We start from the raw sequence: 16940 nt of genomic DNA, 5'->3' as shown, positions 1-16940 counted from the left end.
GTCTCCAATGTGTTTGATAAACGGTACTTCCCAGGTATGGGATGATTCGAAGCAGTCAGATGTAAATTGGAGGGAGGTGCAGGCTATCCCAAAGGGTGGAATGGGATTATAACAGCATCACTCAGTAAGTCTTTGGGTATCATTGACCAAAGGGATTACTGGAAGGCATCCAAGGGATTTGTGCTCTCAGTTGCTCTTATAAGGGAAAGACTGGAAGCCTTCCTTTCAAACAGGAGAGAAGCTGTCTCTCTAGCTACCTTTTGGGACTCAGTCAAAAGGAGACTCATCTGAGTTGTAGCCATAAGATTGAGCATCACTCTGTCTTGGCAATAGGATGCTGATCCTTGGGCACTGTTCTCGAAAAAGATATTGAAATGAAATTTATGTGAAGAGGGTTTAAAAGGCTTTCTTCAGTTTCTCCTGAGGATACAGGAGAAAAGTTCCAGTAGGAACAGTAGGAGTCCCAAGGTTTCCATTCAGCATGTGCTCAAGAATCTTGGATGGCCAATGGATTTTGTGTATTCTCCTACTTCAAAAGTGGATATCTGCTGAAGACTAGAGACTGTAGAAGTTATACACTTTGAAGTCCCCATAATATTCTAAAGTTTTCTTATATGGTGAGGCTCTATTTTCTTCTTTTCTTGTAAGTAAACTTACTCTGGTTTTGTAACAGACTCTTAAGAGTGTGAACTATTTTTTTCTGTGTGTGTAATTTCTTTGACTTTGGCTTCTCAGCTATTGTTGGTACCGTTCCCAACAACCTTTTGGCTAGACTCTACAGCTAACGAAAGCTTGTTGTTGCAGCCTATGAAGGTGAACGTCTTACCATCTACAAAGAATAATTACCATGAAAAACAACAGTAGAACATAAGTACAAGCGCAGCATTGCTCATCACTTCTGTGTGAAGCCCAAGAACAAAATGAACAGTGGGCTGAATGTCCATTGACCTACTTCTTTTATCGGACACTCCTGAGACAGGCGTTCCTGCAGCTCCTTCTGAAGCTCTTTTCGAGTTCCCAGCGACTGCTGGACACGGAGGAAATCCGAGAGCTCTTTCAGGCCTGCATCAGTGAAATATTTAGCAAAATGTTCTACATTTTGCCGGTTTGCAGGAAATAGTTCCTGGAAAGAAGAAGGCTCAGTTCAGTTTTGTTCTTAATGAAAAACATTGGCTTGCTTGTTTGAAGGAATGTGAGGCAGAAGGCTTGCAAAACAAGCTACTAGTACACAACAACCTTTACACAAAATTTATTCTTCAGTTTATAGAAATTGAAAATACTTTAAAATAACAAGACACAAGACTACAACATTTATCCTGAAACAGAAAAATGTCATTTTGGTATGTGTAGTTTGAATTTAAAGGAAAGAACACATCTTTAAACCCATCTACAGAGCTATAGTGGTAGTTCTACTACAGTATTTACTGTACTGTCGTATACATGAGACTCACTGTGGTGTTTGACTCTCCTGTTTTCTGATAACACCACCAAAACTATTCGAAGTTCCCTGAAATAACTGAGGGGTTTACGATTGGAAATGGTCCAGTTATAGATCCAATCTTGTCCTTTTCTTAAGTCTGATTTGAGTGAGTCTGAGATATTGAAGGATTTTCCTGCACCTTTCTGCCACTTGATATCCCATTAGTGAGAGAACAAATTCAATACCATTCACCAGCATTCGGATTCTGCTTTCAGGAAACTTTAACTATCAAAAGATTTGCTGTGCCTATCCATTTTCCAGGCTGGAAGCCAGTGAATCTGTTCAGTATATCTGAGAGAAGTCATAGGAAATGAAGGAGGCAAAATCCATTGCATAATGGAATGGTCTAGGGCACCTAGGGCACGTAATATGTACATAAGTACAGCCATACTGGGACAGACTGAAGGTTCATCAAGCCCAGCATCCTGTTTCTAACAGTGGCCACTCTAGGTCACAAGCACCTCGCAAGATCCGAAACAAGTACAATACATTTTATGATGCTTATCCTAGAAATAAGCAGTGGATTTTCTCCAAGTCTATTTTAATAATGGTCTATGGACTTTTCCTTTAGGAAGCCATCCAAACCTTTTTAAAATCCCGCTAAGCTAACTGCTTTTACTACATTCTCTGGGAACGAATTCCAGAGTTTAATTACACGTTGAGTGAAGAAAAAACGAGAGAGAGTCTATTGGTATTATGGAGGATGGAGAAAAGGAAGGAAAAGGGGAACACTGTAATCAAACCACCTCATTCGGAAGAGTAAATAAAGCTGGGGGACATGATGGCAGTACCAGCTACAGGATATTCTCCAAACTACTGCATTAAAACAATGCATTAAAATTTTTCTTTGCCGAGTACAGTGAAACAAGATTTACACAAATTTTCACAAGCTAGGATTATCCAAACAAATACAATATAATACGCAAAGGCCCTTATTTTCAAAAAAAAAAAATATTGTGATCAATAGACTTCTAGAGAAAACTTTTTTGAAAATATTTATATACCGCTTAGACCTAAGCGGTTTACAGTTTAATTCTACAGGTACTGGGTCTGTCCATAGTGGGCTCACAATCTAAGTAGCATTGCACTACTGTTGTACCTGGGGCAATGGAGGTTAAGTGACTTGCCCAGGGTCACACGGAGCTGTAGAGGAAATTGAACTTGTTTCCTTAGGTTCTCAATCCACTGCCAACCATCAGGCAGCAGTGGGAATTGAACCCATTTCCCCAGGTCTGCAACATGCTACACTAACCATTAGGCCCGCCACTCCATATAGAATCCATATAGATTTCAGTTAATGCCAACAATATGCATTTTTATTTTCATACCAATGTCATTTTATGCTAGATGAGGCAATCAGTAAGATTAAATGAATTTGTTTTAACTGGCAATGAATCTAATGCAGATTTATTTAATTTATAATGTATTTACAAAAATATCAAGACGAGCAAAGCTTAAAGAAACATAGCAACCAGACAGTAAAGCTGAATATCCCTTGTAACCAGGTTTGGGGAGGAGGGGGCCCGAGCTCAATGTGGGGGGTGGCATAAAATTTTGCCCTGCCTCCCCGCTGCTCTATGCCCCCACTGCAACCCCACATACCTGGGCTGGCGGAGGTCCCCGAGCCCCACCAGCAGAAGCTTGTTTCCCTGAGCCGCTATGCTGTCTGCCCTGCTCCCCCCCACCCCATGCATGCTTGGTTTTAGTGAAAATGAGAATGCACGAGGGAAGCCTGCAACTGCATGAGTTCTATTTTCACACATGCACAGGGTCATGCCTAACCTCGTGCATGCTCAATTTCACTAAAACCAAGCATCGAGTGGAGGAGGGCTTCTGGTGGCAGCCAAACCAGCAGATAGCATGAAGTGCAGGGGCGGAGTTGGCATTTAACCAGTTAAGTGCCAATATTCAACCTTTAACTAGTTAAGTTAACTGGCCAAATAGGATCACATAAATAGCAGTCCTATCTTTGACCTGTTTAACTTAACCGATTAAGGGCTGAATATCGGCACATATCTGGTTAAGTAGTAGCAGACTGCCCATACCCGGATATTTAATGTTGGTACCTGGACATGGGCTGCCACTGAATATCTAGGCTTAGTTTTGGTGGCGGTGGTCATGCCCCCATGATTTACACAGGCATGTTCTAAGGTGGTAGCTATAGATATAGTGCAGCTGAATACATAGTAAATGTCGGCCGATAAAGACCTGCATGGTCCATCCAGTCTTCCCAACAAGGTGGCCGGAGATGACTCTGGTACCCTGCACAGGTTCCATTATTTCATGATTAAATGCTGTATATTTAATCTGTCTTTCCCTGCCAATTTTGGGGCACAGACCATAGAAGTCTGCCCAGCACTGGTACAACTACTTAACTGAGTTGCCATCAAAACCAACTCCAGTCTTAATTCTGATCTGTTTTTGCCATTTACAGGACCCGGACTATAGAAGTCTGTCTGACATTGGTCTTACTTCCCAACCTCTGAAGCTGCCATGAAAGCTCCCTCCAGTTATGAGATCATTTAAGTTTTGCTTTAATTAGATTCCATCCTTTTTCTATATAGTGTCCCTCTGTGGTTATCACACGCATTCTTGAATTTTGTCACTGCTTTTGTCTTCACAACCTCCCATGGAAGGGCATTTCAGGCATCCAACAATCTTTCCGTGAAAAAATATTTCCTGACATTGATCCTACCTCTCCTATCCTGCAACCTCAACACATGACCCCTAGTTCTACTGCTTCCCTATCTGTGAAAAAAATTTGGTTGAATATTAATACCTTTAAAGTGTTTAAACATCTGCATCATATCCCCCCATATCTCCTTTCTTCTAGGGTATACATATTGAGATCTTCAAGTCTCTTCTCATATGTCTTTTGGCACAAGCCTCATATCATTTTTGTTGCCTTCCTATGAACCCCCTTAAGTCTTTTGATGTCCTTAGTGAGAGGCCTTCAAACACAATACTCCAAATGGGTCCTCACTAATGATTTGTACAAAGGCATTAACACTGCTTTTATTCTACTGGATATGCCTCTCTCTATGCAGCCTAGCATCCATACAGGAATCATTTGAAACATCTAGATAAGAAATTTCAAATTTTACTCCAGAAGACCTGATAATTGACCTGATAATCCTGAGCATTTTAGACTAAAAAAATATATATATTAAAGACTAAAACTACCTCTTTGTAATGATGGGATTATGAAATTCAAAAGACAACAGAGATGTCCACCATTTAGTCTGGAGAGCCTCTAGAGATAAAGAAATCTTAACTGTGAAATGTCAAAGAACATGTCATCATTTTCTTATTTTAAATGATACTTGGAGGGAACAATTCCCTCTAAAGATCTATGACTTCTTGGAGTATCTGTAGATTTTTTTTTCCTGATCTGTGTAATCTGAAATAATCTGGAAAAATTTAAATTCTATGATCTAAAAACAAAAGAGTTTCCACACCCAATTTCAGTCTGGTTCCAAAATAAAGGAGACCAATAAGATGACCCTATTCATCTTCTTTACATCTTCCCAGAGAGGGCTTTACTAGGATCAACCATAGGATTAAGCCAGCTGATGTACTGGAACAAGCAAAGGCAATAAATAAAAAGACTGTCAGACAGCCCTCAAGGCCATGCATGTCCTTACGTATCAGGGATTGGCTGGGGCTCAGCTGAAAGAGGTTGTTGGGAAGCAGAAAGTTAAGAACATAAGCATTGCCATACTGGGACAGACCAAAGGTCCATCAAGCCTAGTATCCTATTTCCAACAGTGGCCAATCCAGGTCAAAAGAACCTGGACTGATCCCAGAACAGCAAAACAGAGTTTTATGCTGCTTATCCTAGAATATGAAGTGGATTTTCCCAAGTCCATCTTAATAATGGTTTATAGACTTTTGGAAATTAGCCAAACCTTTTTTAAACCCTGCTAAACTAACTGCTTTTACCACATTCTCTGGCAACAAATTCCAGAATTTAATTACACGTTGAGTGAAGAAATATTTTCTCCAATTCATTGTAAATCTACTACTTAGTAGCTTCTTTGTGTGCCCCCTAGTCCTAGTATTTTTGGAAAGAGTTCCACTCCACTCAGTATTTTATGAACCTCTATCATATCTCCCCTCAGCCATCTCTTCTCCAGGCTGAAGAGCCCTAGCCACTTTAGCCTTTCCTCATAGGAAGTCGTTCCACCCCCTTTATCATTTGTAGCCCTTCTCTGTACCTTTTCTAATTCCATTATATCTTTTTTGAGATGCGTTGACCAGAACTGCACACAGTATTCGAGGTGTGGTTGCACCATGGAGCAATACAAAGGCATTACAACATTCTCAGTTTTGTTTTCCATTCTGTTCCTAATAATTCCTAACATTCTGTTTTCTTTCTTAGACTTTGTTGCACATTGAGCAGAAGGTTTCAACTTATCATCACCGATTAACAACTAGATCTTTTCTTGGGTGGTTACTCCTAATGTGGATGGTTTGGGTTCCTCTTTCCCACATGTATCACTTTGCACATGCTCACACTAAACGTAATCTACCATTTGGATTCCCATTCTCGTAAGGTCCTCTTGCAATTTTTCACAATCCACTTGCAATTTAACAACTTATTCAAAGTTTGAATAACTTATTCAAATTTTGAATAACTTTGTGTCATCAGCAAATTTAATTACCTCACTAGTTACTCCCATCTCTAGATCATTTATAAATATGTTAAAAAGCAGCGGTCCCAGCACAGACCCCTGGGGAGCCCCATTATCTACCCTTCTCCATTGAGAATACTGACCATTTAACCCTAGAACATAAGAACATAACCCTACTTTGTGTTTTCTTTTAACCAGTTTTTAATTCATAATAGGACATTGTCTTCTATCCCATGACTTTCTAATTTCCTCAGGAATACTTTCGTGAGGTACTTTGTCAAATGCCTTTTGAAAATCCAGATATGCATTATCAATCGGCTCACCCCTTCAATGAAATGTAATAGATTGTTGTTTACATAAATGCTAAGCCCTCTTGCTATCAAGCCTCCTGTATGCAGAATGCTTGCTGTCAAGTTTCTCTGCTCCAGCTGATAGGTTATTTACTTGCTGACTCCAGATCCAGGTCTGTAATTTTGGTGTACCTTTAGCCGTTACTGCAGCCTTGTGCCCTACTTGCTTATTCCTGTTCTGAGCCTGAACTCTAGTTTGCTTCCAGTTCCTTCTCCAGCCATGGCATCTGAAGGCAGCAAATTTCATATCCAAGGCTCTGCCATCTCAAGTACTAGCCCTGACTTCTGGTTGCCCTCCAGTTCACAGAAGCAGCATCCAGTAAATGGCCCAGACTAAACACCCACATTCAGGACTTGGGCTTTGATTGAGTCCCATAACTACTCAGAGGTGATGGTCTTGTTCAAATTTGCATCTTTCCTTGCTTCTTAAGAGGTAAATACTAAATCTGGGAGGGTGAAGGCATTATTTGAAATCACACTTTTAAAAACCACCATACGATATCTCTTGAACTTATCTACTTGTATTATATGAGATGATCTAGGAAAGTTAAGAAGCCTTAATTTGAGATATCTGGCTTTGTTGTCTAGGGCCTATAATTTAGAACAAATGATCTGCTAACCTAAGGTTATCATTTTCTTCACACAGTCTGTTGACTGCCTTCTGTGTTGAAACTCTTCAAACCTGTAAATTAAATGAGAAGTCCACCAAAACATCCATTTTTAGGTATTGATTTATCCATAGTCACAATGACATGTCTCCAGAGTAATGGATCCTTGGTTCTTCATACTGCTTTTCCACTCACAGGATACAATAAAGGTACCAATGGTGAGAGAAATGAAGACACCAATAATGAGGCCACCACCATCCACAATCTTAATTTCAATGGGGAGGCCCTAAACACTCCTTGGCCTCACTGAAAGCCCTAGGAATACTTGATATACATCAACTAACTTGCTAGGACTGCAGAGAAGACAGGTGAGGCAACTCCTTTTTTGAAAATGTTATCCAATGCAATTCCTCTCTCTGCTGCTGCACCAAATGATTCATTGTTCAAGGTTAAATTCCAGAGCTAGAGATGGTGCTCAAATATCAGAGCTCAATGTAGTTTCTCTTTACAGTCAGAGAGGAAGGGGGCCACTCCCCAGCCAATCCTAATCATGGAACCCCACCTGACATTTAAGGTCCAAAAGCCTGGATAATAGACCGAGTCACTAAGGTTTGAGCAGGGGGAAACGTTCTGAGAAGAAACCCTCACTTTCCCTTACATTTAGCCATTAGGAGTCAATAAAATAGGAAAAACTGCAATATTGATTGAAATGGCATAAAGTTCCAGGGTAATGCTACGAGTGCCTTGGCATCATCTTGGATCCTTCTTAACTTTCAGTGATTCTAAAATTAAGGTCACATTTGTAAGATAATAGATAATAATAAAGAGTTAATAAGGACTGGTTCAAATTATTAACCTTCTTTCTCTTCATTTTACAATACAAAGACAAAGTAAACAAATATATAATTTAGTGCAAAACATACTGACCAGCAATCTCTTGTCCAAGTTGGCCTTCCTTAAAGAAGAGGTAACAGCATTGGCATCTTTTTCTGCCATCCAAGCTTTGAAAAGTTTTACAGCGAAAGATGCTGATATTCCTATTAAAACAAACAAAAGAAATCCCTCCATATATACTGCTCAATATCACATTTTGAAATAGGTGGTGACTTACAGGATGTGTCAGGCTCTCCACTAATGGTTATAATAAGATCATGTAATACAGGTATAGGGATCGGTAGCAAAGGAAGGGGAAAGACTAATTATACTGGAATGCCAATACACCAACTGCCTTTTTTATCAATTCTTCCCAATACCCTGAAAGTTTGTATCACATTGAAAGATCAGCAATGCAGGAAACCTACATCCCAATTGATCTAAAAGAGAATGAGATATTATAAGAAACTACAGTGTAGCGTTTTAACTATGAAAAAAGGAAACATCCCATGATCACTACTTACAAAAGTTATGCAACAATTAGCTGCCTAGCACAAGGCAGTCTTAAAAATTATGGAACTGAATTAAGTCCATGACATAACCAGAAGCCACTGAAGCTTAAACATTGGCATTTCATGCAAAGTCTACCCAGCTGTGAAGATGTATATACTCCAATTGTTAGAGTCCGATAGAGCTGGAATAAAAATTGCAACCTCAAGGAAAAGGAACAAGAAATGATAACAGAGAGTGAACCTAGGGCATGAGTTCTGTGTAAAGAAGGGATAGAGCTCTATCCAAACCAGTCACACTCTGAGGCCTAGAAGAACAGAGAAGCTAGACAGGACTTCAAGCAGAGGAAGTAGAAAGCTACTGGATGGCTAGACAAGAGAGTCAATCAACAAGAAATAATTTAATAAAGAGCATAGCCATAGAGCAAAGAGTTTGAGGGAAGGCACAAGGTGATGACAGTAGCTTGCCAAGTTGCTCCCCCTTGAAGGTAGACCTTATCTGTCATGAAATCACATGGTTGGAAGAAGCCAAGATGTGGCAAATCTTTGCAAACAGCTCTCAACCCTGAGGTCACAGGGAGGACCAGAGAAGCATGGAATCTTTCCTTATATGGTAACAATGGGGGAATCCTAACCCCAATCCTGGACGGGGGGGGGGGGGGGGGGGGGACAATGAGGGTTATCAGAAAAAGCTGCTTCCTTGTTGAACAGGAGTGTGTGTGACAGGGTTAAGAAATAAGTGAACCAATATAAACAACCAGAGAGAACAGCTCTCTAAGCAGCTCAGCTAAAGAAGCTGCTCCTTAAACTAAAACTCAGTTACATCCCAGTTGTAAAGATAAGTTGTGACACAAGAATGCACAGGTTGGAGGTTGTTATAAGACAGGGCGCATATATGAGAATTCCATAAAGATGACCATTTTATAAAGGCCATTGCACTAACCTTGTGGTCTCCTAATATCAATCATTCAATGGTAAAGTATACACATCAACAAACAATCAGCTTATTCCTGATAATAATTTTGAAATGTCAGACCTTCAGGGGGTAGTTCCAGCAAAGTATTTTAAACTGAAACTACACCATGTACTTTCAGTTTAAAGGATTTTGCTGGAACCACCGTCTGACAGTCTGACATTTCAAAAATATTATATGGGATAAGCTGATCGCTCATTTTTTAAAGACCACGTGGAGGGGCATTTTCGAAAGGTCGTCCAAGAATGAATTAGGACGCCCTCGCAAAGTCAGCCAAAATCAGGTAGATATAATCGAAAAATAGTATGGACGTCCTTAGACATTCCATTATCACAGTTCAAAACGCCCAAATCAGGAACGCCCACAGTATAGTAAAAAGGATGCCCATCTTCCAGAACTGCAAAAGGACATCCCTAAAACATTCACTGTACTTTCATATCAACATCCTTCGGTGGTTCAACGAGAAAGACGTCCTTATTACTATACTTTGGACTTCTCTGATGTACCTGGTTGTCCCATAAGTAGTGCATGTAGTTGCGGACATCCAGGTAGGGGAAATATAAGGAATATTCATAAGTATAAAATACAGTAACAAAGGCGTGTTTCTTACAGAACTGCCGAAGGACATCCATTTTACAAGGCCCACCGAAGGTCTGGGGTGGATACTGTTTCATGGTATTCTTGCCTGATGCCCTGCTCTTAGTGGATGTCATAGCATGATTTAAAAGTAATGTAAAGAAATAGTGTTTCCACCCCTCCTCCCCCCCCCCCACACACAAAAAATGGTCATCCTACCATTGTCACAACTCAAAATGCTAACATGCTGCTGAAGAATGAGTGTTCCCTGCCAACACATCTTATAGTGTACTCCTTTTTCAGCCCAGCTTCCAGGGGTCCCTGTCATGTCATCTCATGCATCTCACACCCCATGTGTCTAGCCCAGGGCTCACAACTGACCCCACCTTTCCCCATTCCTGCCTCATGCCAGCCAGCCAGCTCCTGCACTATGCAAGCCATGTTGAATGTACTGATCTCAATGACAATCCTTTTACATACACAGGGCACCAGCAGCAGGAGGAGGAGCAGGAGGAGGAGGAGGCAGGACTGCCTGCTCCGGTGGTGGAGGAGGAGCAGGAGGCAGGACTGCCTGCAGCGATGGTGGAGCAGGAGGAGGAGGAGGACGACCCCTGGCATGACATGCCTCCCCTTGAGGAGGAGGGCCCAACACCTCCAGCCCTCTCCACACCATCCCCAGCACCAGCCCCATCACCATCACCAGCCCCAGCACCATCCCCAGCCCTGCGCCTCCTGCAGCAACTGGTGAATAGCCAAAACCAGTTGCAGCAGGAGGTGTCAGCAATGAGGCTGGAGGTGTCGGCAATGCGGCAGGCTAATGAGCAGCACTTCAGGGTGCAGAGGCTGCTCCTGGTGCTGCTCGTTAGCCTGCTGCACAACGCCTTGCAGGGAGGAGGATGTGGCCTCCCTTTTTTTTTGTTAAATACACGTTGGATATTTTTCATATAACAGGGCATGTGTCTCTACTTTGTGCACTACATATTATCAAATGCTGGGGTTGATGTGAGAGGAGTCAGCAAGCTGGGTTGCATGACAGGTGAAGTGTGACAGAGAAACTTTGGTACATATGTGTCATAAGTGTGGCCATACAGAAGGCCACCTCTTCCTTCCAAACTGCATGGCTGTAGGGTAAGGGGGGGAGGCTGGGTGGGCATTTCTGTTGAGCAACAGAAATGCCCATCCAGCCTCTCCCCCCTTACCATAGAGCCCCACAGCACAGAGTTGTGTAAATAATAGGTATGTTGTCTAGCACTAGTGATCTGCCAAGTACAAATTTGCAGATAACCATAGGTAGCGCATAGATGATGTTTGCTCTCTGATAACAAACACCCTTACCCACAACCAAACCACATTGGTGAGGGCGAGGAAGTGTAGAGATATGGTGCAAGTTTAAAAACCTAGAGCCTAGATTTAAGGCCTAAGGGTTTGCTGGCTGAATGACTTAGGTCAAGGAGAATGGCCTGTTGCTTAGAAGAAGTTTCTAATTACAGGACAGTTGGCAGTGGAGAAATGAAACTGAACAACTGATAAGAGAAACGAAACTGATCAAAAATAGCATGAAGCAAACAACACCTATGGTAGGTGTGAAAGAACGGGAAGCTAAGAGGGGATAGGTGTTAGAACATCTGCAGAAGAAGCTTCCGGAGAACATTTTGTGGTCAGGGTGTAATCTGATAATCAAATTGATAAGCGAGATCTATGAGAACCCATAGAGTTCAATGCAGTCAAGAGAATATAAAAGCTGACAACTTTTGCTGTAAGAGTAGAATTCCTGAGGCATGTCAGACCCAAGAGGTCGGGCCACATGAATCTCCTCCTGAAAGAACATATGCGTGCATTGTAATCGTATATTAATTGGTGAGTATTAAAATAAACTTGTAATCTTTAGAACTAAAAACTGTCTCTCCTTCTTTTTCTTATTATACTCAGTGATGGAATCAGATGTACAGTGGGGGAAATAAGTATTTGATCCCTTGCTGATTTTGTAAGTTTGCCCACTGACAAAGACATGAGCAGCCCATAATTGAAGGGTAGGTTATTGGTAACAGTGAGAGATAGCACATCACAAATTAAATCCGGAAAATCACATTGTGGAAAGTATATGAATTTATTTGCATTCTGCAGAGGGAAATAAGTATTTAATCCCTCTGGCAAACAAGACCTAATACTTGGTGGCAAAACCCTTGTTGGCAAGCACAGCGGTCAGACGTCTTCTGTAGTTGATGATGAGGTTTGCACACATGTCAGGAGGAATTTTGGTCCACTCCTCTTTGCAGATCATCTCTAAATCATTAAGAGTTCTGGGCTGTCGCTTGGCAACTCGCAGCTTCAGCTCCCTCCATAAGTTTTCAATGGGATTAAGGTCTGGTGACTGGCTAGGCCACTCCATGACCCTAATGTGCTTCTTCCTGAGCCACTCCTTTGTTGCCTTGGCTGTATGTTTTGGGTCATTGTCGTGCTGGAAGACCCAGCCACGACCCATTTTTAAGGCCCTGGCGGAGGGAAGGAGGTTGTCACTCAGAATTGTACGGTACATGGCCCCATCCATTCTCCCATTGATGCGGTGAAGTAGTCCTGTGCCCTTAGCAGAGAAACACCCCCAAAACATAACATTTCCACCTCCATGCTTGACAGTGGGGACGGTGTTCTTTGGGTCATAGGCAGCATTTCTCTTCCTCCAAACACGGCGAGTTGAGTTCATGCCAAAGAGCTCAATTTTTGTCTCATCTGACCACAGCACCTTCTCCCAATCACTCTCGGCATCATCCAGGTGTTCACTGGCAAACTTCAGACGGGCCGTCACATGTGCCTTCCGGAGCAGGGGGACCTTGCGGGCACTGCAGGATTGCAATCCGTTATGTCGTAATGTGTTACCAATGGTTTTCGTGGTGACAGTGGTCCCAGCTGCCTTGAGATCATTGACAAGTTCCCCCCTTGTAGTTGTAGGCTGATTTCTAACCTTCCTCATGATCAAGGATACCCCACGAGGTGAGATTTTGCGTGGAGCCCCAGATCTTTGTCGATTGACAGTCATTTTGTACTTCTTCCATTTTCTTACTATGGCACCAACAGTTGTCTCCTTCTCGCCCAGCGTCTTACTGATGGTTTTGTAGCCCATTCCAGCCTTGTGCAGGTGTATGATCTTGTCCCTGACATCCTTAGACAGCTCCTTGCTCTTGGCCATTTTGTAGAGGTTAGAGTCTGACTGATTCACTGAGTCTGTGGACAGGTGTCTTTCATACAGGTGACCATTGCCGACAGCTGTCTGTCATGCAGGTAACGAGTTGATTTGGAGCATCTACCTGGTCTGTAGGGGCCAGATCTCTTACTGGTTGGTGGGGGATCAAATACTTATTTCCCTCTGCAGAATGCAAATAAATTCATATACTTTCCACAATGTGATTTTCCGGATTTAATTTGTGATGTGCTATCTCTCACTGGTACCAATAACCTACCCTTCAATTATGGGCTGCTCATGTCTTTGTCAGTGGGCAAACTTACAAAATCAGCAAGGGATCAAATACTTATTTCCCCCACTGTATATGATAATAGATTTCCCCAGGTTCTATCTGACATTAGACAATCAGTCAAACAGATGAAACTTACAAGATAGTTACTCTCTCCATATCAGAATATGATCAAACTCAGTAAGTAAAGATGACCTAGAATATTATTATCTCATGCACATGTCTGTTGAAATAAGATGGAGTCTAGAGGTCTTAGTGAGGCAGCCTTAGGTCCCCCAGTACTCGGTGAAATACCTGGTCCATTGTCACTGAGTACTGGTCCACTGGTCAGCTCCCCTAATAACACCTAGAAGAGGGGAAAACCAGAATAGGACCATAAAATTTTCAGAAGGAGCTACAAACAGCTGGGTCATCTTTTCACATTGAGTATATCAGCAATGGTATATAGTGCTGAGGAGAAAAGGGAAAACAACGGTAAAAGCATTAGATGGATGTTTACTTCATCACAATTGCAATATAATACATCAGGTACAGAAGGGCACAGGCTAGGGGAATTATATAGGCACTGGGCTGTAGCCACCTGCAGGTAATTTAGAATAGGAACTATAACCAGAACCCCTCTCCCTCACCATGACTTAAGGGCTCAAGGCCATGGTAGGCACGCACTTGTGGCCACTTTGAAATTAATTTGCAGGATAGAATTTAGAAATGTTGTTGTTCCATAACTATGGAGGATTGTAGGACTGTGTTGAATAATGTGGAAAAGACATTCAGTGCCATAGGCGCCCGGTATAAGAGGCTTGGAGAGGCTAAGCTTCCCCCCTGCTGCAGCAGAAAGGATCAGCTGTGGAGTCCAGCTGCTCTGAGGGGATTAAATTGTTGATTTACCTCCATCCTCACAGCAGGAGTTGCAGTGAAAGCCCTCTAGCAGTTGTAGAAATTGGTTTATGGTTTGTTTACCTTACTGCTGGGAAAGCAGAGGGGGTTGGCTGGAGGTGTCCTGGGTTGCCAGGGAGATATTTAAGGAGGATGACTTCCTGACCTGCACTGAGGAAAGATAGCAGCAGAACGGATACTGGGCCAGCATGATCAGAAAAAGTCACCAGACAACAAAGGTAGAAAAGATCATTTTATTTTCATTATAGTGTTTGGAATATGTCCACTTTGAGAATCAGGTGCTCAACATTAAAAGTTTATATTTATTTACTTATTTATGGCATTTTATCCCACATTAAACATGAATTAGGGTGTTTTGTGGCTCTACATGAGAATTGTGATGATATGATCCCTTGTTTCATATTGTTGACGGTCTGCATGTTCCATATGGGTGGTATATTGGTGTACTAGGTCTACCCAGTGTAATATTTATGGTACAGTAAGGTTCTGAGTGTGTTTTTGGACAAAGTTGTGCATAGTGTTTTGCAGTTGAGCGATTGTGGTTAGAATATGCTTTGAGCAACCACTTTATTCTTTGACATATGATACATATCTAATATCTAAATTTAATAAAAGGTATTAATTGTGACTTTTATTTTTATTTATTTTTTCTGCGTGTTATCAATTATGGATTTAAGCTCCACCCCTGGCCCCACCCCTAACCCCGCCCCCTTTAGCCTCCCCAAACAGTTGGGCCACCGACCGCCTATGTTCAGTGCATATATGCATCCCCCCTCCCCACCCCCAACAACCTTCAGAATGGGTGGGCACTTCATAAAAGGGGACTGGGGTTCACCACATAAAGAAGGATAGAACCTAGCGGGGAGACACATGAGGTGGAAAGCGGGAGAAAAACTACCTGCTGTGGATACCCGTGAACCTGTTGAAAATAGAGGTAAGATTTGAATGCAGAGAACATACAGAGAATGGGGAGTCCTTGACCATGAGGGATGCAGACATCCATTCTCAGGGCCTCTTCCTCTCCCCCACCCCACAGGCAGCCACAACTGAGGGGGGGACGCACTAAAGTCCTCGTTAGAGCCATTCCGTACCGAATTCCATAATGAATCGGTACGGAACGGCTATGCACGAAAGAAAGGGAATGCAAATGAGCTGCTCATTGCAGCTCACTTGCATTCTCTAACCCTTCATAAAACCATCGGAAAATTGGCCTGTAGAGCATGCGCAGAGCAGCCAAGCGTTATGCTGGCTGCTCTGCGCATGCCAAGGACGTCAGAAAAAAAAAACACGTCCTTTATGGACGTCCTTGCCCCCCCCCCTGCCCGAGGTCCTTTATCGACGTCCTTGCCCCCCCGCCCGAGGTCGTCGCTGCTCCCCACTCCCCCCTGCATTAAAATCATAACTTTAGGCAGCCCCGGCCCCCTCCCTCCCTCCCTTCCTCTCTTTCTCCTCCTTTCTTTGAAATGACAGCTCCCGCCATCCTCCGCCCCCGTGCCCCGCCCCCGCTGCCCCCCCCCGAGGTCGTTGCTGCTGCTCCCCCCCTCCACCGGGCCCCCCTCCGTCTGATACCGGGCCCTCACAGCGCCTCTCACCTCTGTGTGAAGGCGCTGCACGGGCAAGAACAGCTGATCGCTTCTTCGGACGTCCCGCCTTTCCTCCTGGGCCCGCACTCGTCTGACGTAAGTAACCTAGTTGCTTTTATTAGGAAAATATTGACAGAGATGTCAATGAGATGTATATGAGATGTCAGACACCCCTCCCCGATTCCTATAAGTAGATTTACGAAAAGGTACCAGCAGGAGTGTGCACCCCATGGCAAAGGCTCTTTTAAATATGAAAGTGTTTATTATTCATTAAAGAGTGATTGAGTAAATAATCTGAGTTGAAAAGCTATTTGGGTCCCTCCTGTCCTTTTCAGTTTTTAACATTTGGTTTCCTAAGGCAGTGGGGTTCCATGTGGGTATTTGAGTTTCAGCCCAGGCAATTCGTTGGCACTAAAGGAGGCTGGCATTAGCGCTGTCCAGTCTGTGTTCTCCAGCTCCTTCATGCTGTCAAACTGGTTCCAGTTTATTTAAAGTCTGTACCATGTGTAAACCCCCATTATAATGGGAATTACTAAGGTCATCATGATAGAACTCTTCAGAGTCTCTGAGGAGAAGGCTCTGAGTTGTGGGTGGACTGAGATCCAGCTTAGGATGTATATGTGTGGGATAAATTGCCAGGGCTGATCTTAGCAAGTTTGGGGCCCTATGCAGACCAATTTGATGGGGCCTCATCCTAGCCTGCCCCCACCCTAGCTCCACCCCTACCCTAGGCTCCACTCTCACCCTAGCTCCAGGGCTGGCCACCCCTCCCTCTGAGCTCCAGGGCCGCTCCTTCCGAGCTCCCAGGCCATCCCCTCCGAGCTCCCTCCCAGCTCCAAGGCCCCCAGCTCCAGGGCTCTCCCCCCTCCCTCCCTCCCAGCTCCAAGGCCCCCCTCCTTATCGGGAGGAAGAATGATGACTGTGGAAGGCAAAGCAAACTACCCCGAGGGCGGGACCAGTTATCTGTAGCCCCTCGTTTTCAAATAAATC

At 43.2% G+C, this 16940-nt stretch overlaps 1 protein-coding gene across 3 annotated transcripts in view; it reads right to left on the bottom strand.

Moving 5' to 3' along the window:
- Positions 1-16940, bottom strand: part of BZW2 (basic leucine zipper and W2 domains 2) — a 148260-nt gene that overhangs the window by 24129 nt on the left and 107191 nt on the right. For all 3 annotated transcript variants that reach the window (XM_030189961.1, XM_030189960.1, XM_030189962.1), the window contains exons 7-8: positions 8000-8109; positions 953-1123 (exon numbers count right to left, since the gene is read on the bottom strand). In XM_030189961.1, coding sequence (XP_030045821.1) covers positions 953-1123; positions 8000-8109 — 281 coding nt within the window. The remainder of the gene's footprint in view (positions 1-952; positions 1124-7999; positions 8110-16940) is intronic.

The sequence above is a fragment of the Microcaecilia unicolor genome, chromosome 1, assembly GCF_901765095.1.
Source record: "Microcaecilia unicolor chromosome 1, aMicUni1.1, whole genome shotgun sequence".
In the NCBI taxonomy this organism is placed as follows: domain Eukaryota; kingdom Metazoa; phylum Chordata; class Amphibia; order Gymnophiona; family Siphonopidae; genus Microcaecilia; species Microcaecilia unicolor.
The sequence above is the reverse complement of the archived record's forward strand: the minus strand, read 5'-3'. Positions and strand labels throughout refer to the sequence as shown.